At 31.8% G+C, this 9878-nt stretch overlaps 1 protein-coding gene across 1 annotated transcript; it reads left to right on the forward strand.

Annotated features, from left to right (window-relative positions):
- Positions 1-868, forward strand: BO95DRAFT_437881 (uncharacterized protein). Its single transcript, XM_025585376.1, has 3 exons — positions 1-229; positions 279-506; positions 555-868. The coding sequence occupies exons 1-3, from the start codon at positions 32-34 to the stop codon at positions 657-659; spliced, it is 531 nt and encodes a 176-aa protein (XP_025447597.1). The 5' UTR covers positions 1-31; the 3' UTR covers positions 660-868.
- The last annotated feature ends 9010 nt before the right edge of the window (positions 869-9878 follow it).

The following is a 9878-nucleotide window of genomic DNA, read 5'->3' on the forward strand; positions in this document are numbered from 1 at the left end:
AAAACCCTCGTTTCCGCTGCTTTTCGACGCGATGCCGATGACTACTCGCCGTCGTTTGGCCGACACGCCTATCGTGCCCAAGATCTTTTTCTGTCTGCATTGCTTGAGAACCAGTATCAAGAATTTCGATGTCACCAACGCAGAAAATTTTGCACCTGGCTGTGTTTTCGATGCTGTGGCATCCGTGGCGTGTAAGCAGTATTCCAGTAGAAACCAGATTTGTCACCAGGTACGTTTCGACAGCTTCTCGGTGGATTTCTCAGGCTAATGAGGACTAGACTTCGGTTGGTATGCTGGGGAACGCCCTCGAGTTCTCACAGATTCTAAACTGGAGCCAGGAGTTTTTTGTCGACCATACTGCCCCCGACCAGAATCTGGATTGGGACCTGACGCTCCGCGTCCAGGTCGGTCACTTAACCCTGGCCCTGGCCACCGGCTTCGAGGCGGCCGAGCTGGCCCACCGCCGTGAGCATGGGCTGACCGGCACCAGCAAGTCCAAGGTTACCGTACGTTTCCCCATCGACTTCCCGTCAATTCGTGGGCTAATTTGCTAGCCCAACCTGGTTCCCTATCGCTCCTTTGTCGCGGGCCGTCGTTCCATCGCGGACGATCCGACTATGCTTCGCCTGATGCCCGGGGATGACGGGTTTCTTTTGTAGACTGGGGCCAAGCAGGCATTCTTCGAGGGGGTTTGCCGCGAGGTGTGTGCCATATATGGCGACGAGGCCTCCCCCCAGGGTTTCCGCATCCAAGAGATGAAGCAGTCCTGGCCCTTTGCCGCTCATCTCCTGTAAGAATGGCACCAATTGGCCGGGTTGGTCCGGTAGTTTTTCGATGGGGGTCCGGCTCGTTTGCAGGGGTTTTTGTTTCGATCACGCATTTCAGCATTGACCTTTGAATGTATCTAACATAGCAATTCGATGTGGATTCGGTTGTCTCCCTTGTATTTAGAAATAAGACATTTTCTGCCGCCCCAATTTCTTCTTTTGCCTCCTATAGCTTCGAATAGCTTGCTGGGCGTTGCCCATAGATTCTTTCGGGACCCATTCGTTATATTCACTTGGCCAGCCCGTCTATTTGACTAGAAAATACTACTCATTGTCAAAAGTCTGCTTGTCTTTAACATCTTCGACCTCGAACTCCTCTTCCTCCTCCAAATCTGGGGGGTGGAGTTGGTCTTGCGAATCTGCACTGGATTCCCATCGTTCTAACAACGATATATAAAAGACATTATAGATTCGACTATAACAGTCAGGCAGGGAAATTCGATATACCTGTTTTCTAATAGCTGCTAGGACCTTCAGGGGTCCAATATATCGAGAAGCTAGCTTCCGAAATAGGGCCTTGATTTTTAAATTCTTGGTAGACAGCTTCACGAGATCTCCCTTCTTAAAAGTTATTGGCTGGTGTTTTTTGTTATAGCGCTCCTTTGTCGCTTCGTTAGCTTTTCGCCAGTGATTTTGTAGGTTTTTCTGTAGTACAGCTAGCTTATTAATTCGATCTTTAGCTGCAGGAACCTCTCTCTGGGAAGTGCCGACCTCGGCACAAAGGTAAAAGTCAGGCGAATAGTCTAAGAGAGCCTCGAAAGAAGAATAACCAGTAGTTAAATTCAGAGTATTATTGCAAGCAAATTAAGCAGAAGACAGTAGAATAGGCCAGTTCAGATAATTTTCATCAACAAAGCATCGAAAATATTGTTTAAGAGTCTGATTCATTCTTTCAGTTTAACCATCAGTCTGGGGTCGAAACGCTGTCGACAAACAGAGTTTAACCTGAGTATAGTAGGCAACTCGGGACCAAAATTTGCTAGTAAAAAGAGAATCTCTATCTGAGATTATATTCTAAGATGGTCCAAACTGGAGTTCAATCTCCCTATAAAAGAGTTCAGCAAGTTCTGAAGCAGTTATAGTGCATGAAACAGGTAGAAATCGACACTACTTCGTGAACCTATCCACAATAATAAGAATTAAATCCAAAATATTGTCTTTTATCATGACAGAAGATAGACCTGTAATAAAGTCTATAGATAGTTCGACGAAGGGTCGGCTAGGAATCGGCAGCGATTCGAGCTCGCTGTATGGTTTATGCCTAGCAAATGTAACTCCTTAACATACAGAGCACTTCCTGACATAGGTAACCATATCTTCGTAAAGATTTACCTAATAAAACTTTCTCCTAAGAAGGGCTTTTGTTCTTGATTGTCCAAAATGGCCTGCTAGCCGATTATTATAATAAAGGCTTAATAAACGTTGCCGAAGGCTTTGTCCTGCAGGGATATACAAGCGGTGCTTGTACGTAACAAGATTATTCTCGTTGATTCTCCAATGTTTGGACCCAGGATTACCTTCTAAAACGGCAAGTTTTCGACGATGTGTCTTTATATCTCCGTTTTGGATTCTTCCGATCAGGAAATACAATTCCTCGTTGATTTCAGGACAGAATAAGTCTTTATTCTTACATGCTCGGAACGCTGCCGATACATTAATATATTTGTCATAGAACAAGCTTGCTCCAACAGTTTCAGAATATAATAAGTCCTTATACTTACATGCTCGGAACGCTGCCGACACATTAACGCATGGATTATAGAATACTTTTGCTCCGACAGTCCAGCCAACTGCTTCTATACCGGTTCGATCATATTCAGATCCTAATAAACTTAACGCACGCTGGCGGGTATGGGGTTCAGGGCTCTTCTGTAAAAACGTCTCGTTACACCCCAGCTGGAACTTCTCCGAGACTAGCTGTAATCTTATAAGGAATTTACCAGCTATTCGATGCTGCATCGACTTCAGAACCTTCGTATCAGGCAGGACTTCTGAGTCTTCTTTTATTCTCGACGGCGGGTCGGCAGGGTTGCGCCTATCGGGCCGATGTCGAATAATGAAGTTATAACCACTGAGGTACATACACCATTGAGCCTGACGGCCGTTCAGCTTCGGCTGTTTTATAAAGGTTTGGAGATTTTAATAGTCTGAAAGAACTTTAACAGTATGCGATGGCCCTTCAAGATATTAACGCCAATACTTAAATAAATAAACAATAGCGAAAAGCTCTTGGTTTGGGGTCGAATAGCAAGTTTCAGCACTATTAAACTTTTTCGACCAGAATGCAACAGGGTGGTATACTTCATGGTCACCCGGCTGAAAGAGTATCCCTGCTATACCCTATTAAAAAGCATCCGTTTCTATCCGGATCTTCTGTTAAGAATCGAAATGCCTTAATAAAAGCGCAGTCTTAAAACTATAAAAAAGCTGTCGGAATACTGCCGTTTCTTTACTAGTTAACGCCACTCTCCCAGGCTTCTTCCCATTCTGGGTGCCTTTCAAAAGGAAGATCAGTGGCAACGCAATTAGGGAATAATTCTTGATAAAACGCCGATAAAAATTGCAGAATCCCAAGAATACTTGGATCTCACGATATATAGTTGGTATCGGCCATGCAAGAATGTCGGATACCCGTCGGGAATCCATCGACACACCACGCGAGAATATAATATATTCTAGAAATTTAATATAATCTTGATAGAAAGTGCACTTTAATAACTTGACATAAAGATCTGCTTTTCGTAAGCGTTTCAACACTTAATATAGATAAAGAGTATGAGAAGGGCAGTCCTTTGAAAAGATGAGAATATCATCTAAATAAGCGACGCAGAAAACGTCCAACACATCGTAGAGAGCCAAATGGATATAGTTTTGAAACGTAGCCGGAGCGTTAATTAATCCAAAGGGTATAACTAGATATTCGAAATGCCCGTAACGGGTTCAAAAGGCTGTTTTCCATTCGTCTCCCTGTTTAATGCGAATTCGGTAATACGTATTCTGAACATCTAGCTTGGAGAAATATTTGGCTTCTATAATTCTGTCTAGAATTTCTGAAATCAGGGGTAAAGGATAGCAATTCTTAACTGAAACCTTATTGAGTCCCCTGTAATCCACACATAATCGGAGGCCTTTATTCTTCTTTGGCACAAAAAGAATAAGGGCTCCTGCAGGACTTTTGAAAGGTCGAATTCGTTCTAATCGAATATTTTCATCAATATAATAACGAAGGGATTGGAGCTCAACTTAAGATAAAGGATAAATAGGTCCATACAGTAGAATTTCGCCATCTTTTAGATCAATAGCATGGTCCGAGAATCCGTAAGAAAAAAGTTATTAAGAGCAACTAAAAGAGAATATATCTGCAAAATCTTAAAGCTCAGAAGATAATATAACCTTATCGGGTCCAATTCGTGAATAATTCGAGGAGGCTTCATCTTCTGGTAGCCAGACATCCTCTGGAAGTTTAATAACAGTATGAATATAGGCAAGATTTCGGCAAGCTTTTGTAAATTTGTAAGGGGATAAGACCTTTAATATTTGGGCCTCATACTACTACTGTCGATTTCATGCGGATAGGTAAATACGTAGGTCTTCTAAGATAATTATTGAAAGTAGAATAGGGCTTCCGGAAAGATCTGGATTACAATTAATAGCCATATAATACCTTACGAATAATTATATAGTTCCCCTCGAATCAGTAGCAGTAATAGGGATTTTCCACACACCATAGATGTCTATAGTAAGGCGATTAATTACAGCAACCAGTAGGGCTGTAAGGCGGGCTGCGTTTAAATAGAATTACTGAACAAATTAATAGCTAATAAGATCAATCTCAGCACACGAATCCAAGTCCGCGTGGGTTTCAAGTATATTTCTGAAGCGAATAGGCACATTAAAGCGAGTAGCAGTCTCTACTTTAGGCCAGTTCGTTGAAGACGTAGGGGCTTCTTCAACTACTGCCCTTTTCCCATCGGTTCTGGTTCGGTCCCATCTTTACCCCTATAAGGGCATCGGTTGGCTAAATGGTATTCACTGTTGCATTTATAACAGCGAAGAATTTTCCCTCTTTAATTCCTTCCGTTTCGAGGGGATTTAAACGAGGAGAACTTATTATTGGGCTGCGAAGGTCCGGATCCTCTGAAAGCCTTATTTAGATAGTATTCTCGGCCCTCTGGATCTTGTTTCCTCTTTCGGTTTAATATATTCTAATAATGGGTGGCAATAGATACCATTTCCTCTCGGGAGTCCGGTAGTTTTAATATATATTTATAGATGTATCGACTGAGTTCCGGTGCCAGCTTTAAAAAGAAGATTAATATACGTTTGTTGTCTTATTTAGATTTAAAATAACGCTCTAAAGTATTCAAGTAAGAATAAAACTCTCTCGGATTCTAATCAGTTCGCTGGTAGGCCCGTTCAAGCTGCCCCATAGTATCAGACTGTAGAATAGCTGTGTTTCGAATAAGAGAAAGAGTCCATTGAATAAAGTAATTCCACAATTTCTTAGCATTTCGGCGGTCTTCCGGGAATTTTTCATCAATGTATCGGTACCATCTCTGCCGACAGATAGAGTCCAAATAGCTAACTGCAGCTAGGACCCTTTAATTCTCTGTTCGATACTTCCAAGAGGCTCCCTCAAAAGTATATAGTAGATTACGAATCCACTCCGTTCTCTGTTGTAAACTGAACCGAAGGGAGAAAATAGGAATTTTCTTAAGTTTAATTTCTCCCTTTTCTTATTCAGAAGATGAGATCGAGCTAGTACAGCGTCGTCGTAATTCTGTTAAGAATTCGATGCCTCCACATTCTGTTTGTAATACTTAAACCTGTTCTTTCAATTGCTTTAACTGTTCCAATCGGTGAATGGTGGCTTGCACTTCTTGAATATCTGTCTGAGTTAGATAATATGATTTAAAGGCAGACGAAGTGCCTTAAGATAATTCCGACGAAGATTCGTTAGATGACATATTGCTTTTCCTTAGGTAATTAAAAAAAAGAAGGATTAGGAATTATTAGGAACTACTTAATGCAGTAGACACGCTGGTTAGGTAAGGCAAGCAAGATAGTTAAAAGCAGTCTTCTATTAATTTTAAGACTAATTTTTAAAAAATCTCCTTCTCTAAAGGATCTCAGAACAATATATCATACAAAAAGGAGGGGTAAGCAACATAATAATATAGGCATCCGGATTGAAATCCCGACGAATCCGTATCGACCCCGAAGCGGCTGCCATAGTGGTAGATATGGGCTGCTGTAGCGGTAGGTATTGTATAACACCTAGGATCTTGTTAAATTTTTAGAATAGTAAGAATTAGTCTTAAAATTTATAGACTGCTACTATTCTATATCTAACTAATCTTTTTCTTTTATAATTCTAATTCTTTTTTTTTAATTATTTATAAAATACAGCATATTACTGTAATTTTTATATTCTAATAGTAGTTTTAAATCGGAAATTTTCTTTACTACTAATAGTTTATTATCTTTGCTATTAGATTTTTTAGTAAAAAATCTTACTATAGTTAGAGATATTATTAATCGATTATAAGATTACTAGTAGTTAAAAAGACAAGTTGCCGAACTACAACAAAAAATCTAATATAATAATATTAAATTAGTATTAATTTAGCAACAGAAAACTTTCTCTTTTTTAAATAAATCTAAAATAAATATTAAAATTAAAGATATTCTGCAATTTAAATTTTTTTTTAATATTTAAAAACGCCAGAAATAGTTCTATAATTTAGATTATAATTTTTAGAAAATATTATTTAAATTTTATAATAACTACCGCAAGATTTTTAAGACTATAAGTTATATAAACACGACTTATTAATAAAAATAATACTATTATTTTAAAAAATTACTATTAAAATAAAAGAAAAATATTAGCTATTTATAGTTTATTTTTACTAAATAAATATTTTTTTTTATTCGAAATACTGTTATTTTTAAGTCTAGTATAATAAGTCAGCTAGAGCAAGCTTAGCAGCAAAATAATTAAGATTTTTATAAATTTTATACTTATTTTAATATTTTAAAATAATATTTTTTTAGAGCTACTAAAAAGAAATACAGCTATACTTTTTTTATAAAATTATTTTCTGATTTTAGTTGTTATATTAAAAAATATATATACTAACTATCTAAAAAATAAGACGAGATAGTATCTCTTATTATTTATTATTAAAATCTATATATATAAAAATAAAAATATAAACAGAGATCTAACAGGTCTAATATATTATAAAAATAATTATAATTTTATAAGAATACTTAAACTTTTAATTCTAAAACTAATTATTTTAATCTAGTTAGAAAAGTTTTATAATATTTTTTATATAATAGTACTAAGTATTTTGCCAACTAATATTCTTAAAAAAAAAAGAGATTAGCTTGAATTTAAGAACTATAAGCTAGAAAAAATAATATAAAAAAATAAAATAGACTAAGACTAACTTTTCTGTCTCGGTTTTATATTATAAAATAAAAACAGCTAATAAAATATTAATACTAATATAAATATCTAATATTAAAAAAATCTATATAGATATTAATAGTTGTATAGTATACAATCTGGTTAATATTAGATTTATATAATAATATTTTTTTTAAAATCCCGGAAATTTTTACTACAGCTTGAAGCTATTAATTATATTTTTATTACCAGCTATAAAATATAGAATATTTTTTTAGATATTACTAATTTAAGAGAAGTATAACAGTATTTTATTAGATTATATATTACTACTATTTAAAATATTCTAATCTTACTTTTTATAATTATTCTACTTGACTATAAAATTTATTTGTTTTTTTAGAACAAGTAATAATAGTTTAAATTTAATTAAATCTAGAAATTAAATTCTTAGAAATTTATTAAGGCTTGTCGAAATTATGCCTGTATTTATATAATTATTAAAGTTCTAAAAAAATTATAGCTTTTAGATAACAACAAGAAATTAGAATATTATTAAAATAATTTTATTTTATTAAAACTGGTTAAATTTGCCGATATCTTTTTTTCTAATTAATCTAAAATTTTTTTTAAATATTATAATAAAAATTATACTATCGATTTTTTTAAAAATAAATTATTTTTATTTAGGCCTATTTACCCCCTCTTAAAAAGAGAACTTTTAGTATTTAAAGATTATATTAATAAAAATACTACTAATAAAAAAATATATTTATTTAAAAGTTCTACAGGAGCCTCTATTCTCTTTATATCTAAAAAAAATAGAAGTTTGCGGTTATATATAGATTATTATAAACTTAATAAAATTATAATAAAAAATTAATATTTATTATTTTTAATCTTTAAAATCCTCGACTGATTAGCTGGATATAAATATTTTAATAAAATTAATATTTAGAATACTTATTATTATATCTATATTAAGAAAAAAAATAAATAAAAAACTATATTTTATATATATTATAATTATTTTAAGTATATAATAATACTGTTTAGCTTAACTAATATATCTGCTTTTTTTTAAAACTATATATATTCTGTATTATATAATATTCTCGATATTATTTATATTATATATCTAAATAATATTCTTATCTTCTCGATAATAAGATATAAATATATTAAGTATATTAAGAAAGTACTAGTATAACTATAAGAAGCTAATTTATATATTAAACTATCTAAATACTTCTTTTTTTAATAATAAGTTAAATTTTTTAAATATATTATTTCTTCTATAGATATTATAATAAATTTTAACTAAATTAAAACTATTATTTTATAGCTGTTATCTGCTATCTACTATAATATTTAGATTTTTTTAGGATTTTATAACTTTTACTGCAGATTTATTTATAATTTTTTTTACTAGTACTATTTTTAACGAATCTTCTAAAAAAAAATTAAAATAATAAAAAACTAGAAATATATTATTTAGTTTTAAATAAAAAACTGGTATTTTGCCGACTTATTAATATATTCTAAACTATTTTTTTTTTTATTTTTTTAATTTAATTTAATTTATTCAGATCGAAACTGATATCTGTAATAAAAAAATAATAGATATTTTAATCCAACCGGAACTAATAGAATAATATTATATAGTTATTATTTAGTTAAGAAAATTCTTAGATATAGAACTTAACTAAAATACTCTAGATTAAGAACTTTTTGTTATTATCTATTTTTTTAAATATTAGTATTAATATTTCGATAGGGCTTAGTATTTTATTAAAGTTCTATCTAATTATATAAATCTTAAATTATTTATAAATCAATCCCGGCTTAATAAATATTAAGTATATTAGTATATAATTTTGGCTTTTTTTAATTTTATAATTAAATATTAATTAGATAAGAATAATCCTACTAATATTTTATTTAGACTATTCAAGCCAGTAAAGAGCTTTTATAATAATAATATTATATAAATATTTTATAATCGGTTAGTATTTATCTCAGCAGTATCTAAGATCTTAGTAGTAACTAAAATTAGAAAATTTTAGTTTAAATATAGTAAAATATTTTTATAAAAGAGACCTAAATCTAGTATTTATATAATATTAAATAGGCCTATAGATACTGCCGGTATAGAATTAGCTAATTAAATTATAATTTATATAATAAACTATAAATAATCCGCTAGTATTACAGCTATAAAAAATATAAATAAAGCCGAAAAGATTTATAAATCTATTTATAATAATAATCTAAGAAATTTAATTAAAACTCTTTAGAATCAAGATTCTAAATCCTAAAAAAAAAATAAACTATTTAAATATTAGAAAATTACAACAAATAAATTATTATATTTTAAAAATAGACTTTATATATTAAAGGTAAAAGATCTATATTAAAAGCTATTATAATAATATTATAATAATCTATTAGTAGATTACTTTAAATAAAATAAGACTAAATAACTTTTCTGTAGAAAATTCTATTAGATTAGTTTTTAAAATAATATAAAAAACTATATAATAATATATCTTATTTACTAATATTAAACTACAGCTAGATATCAACTATATAAAGAATTTAAAAATCTATTAATTCTATTAAAATTATAAACT

The sequence above is a fragment of the Aspergillus brunneoviolaceus genome (genome assembly GCF_003184695.1).
Source record: "Aspergillus brunneoviolaceus CBS 621.78 unplaced genomic scaffold BO95scaffold_2, whole genome shotgun sequence".
NCBI lineage: Eukaryota > Fungi > Ascomycota > Eurotiomycetes > Eurotiales > Aspergillaceae > Aspergillus > Aspergillus brunneoviolaceus.

Excerpts from the sequence above, each read along its gene's own strand:
- BO95DRAFT_437881 (XM_025585376.1), top strand. The coding sequence starts at position 32 with ATGCCGATGACTACTCGCCGTCGTTTGGCCGACACGCCTATCGTGCCC. Across the intron at positions 230-278 it reads GAAACCAGATTTGTCACCAG|ACTTCGGTTGGTATGCTGGG; the intron begins GTACGTTTCGAC and ends AATGAGGACTAG. Across the intron at positions 507-554 it reads CCAGCAAGTCCAAGGTTACC|CCCAACCTGGTTCCCTATCG; the intron begins GTACGTTTCCCC and ends CTAATTTGCTAG.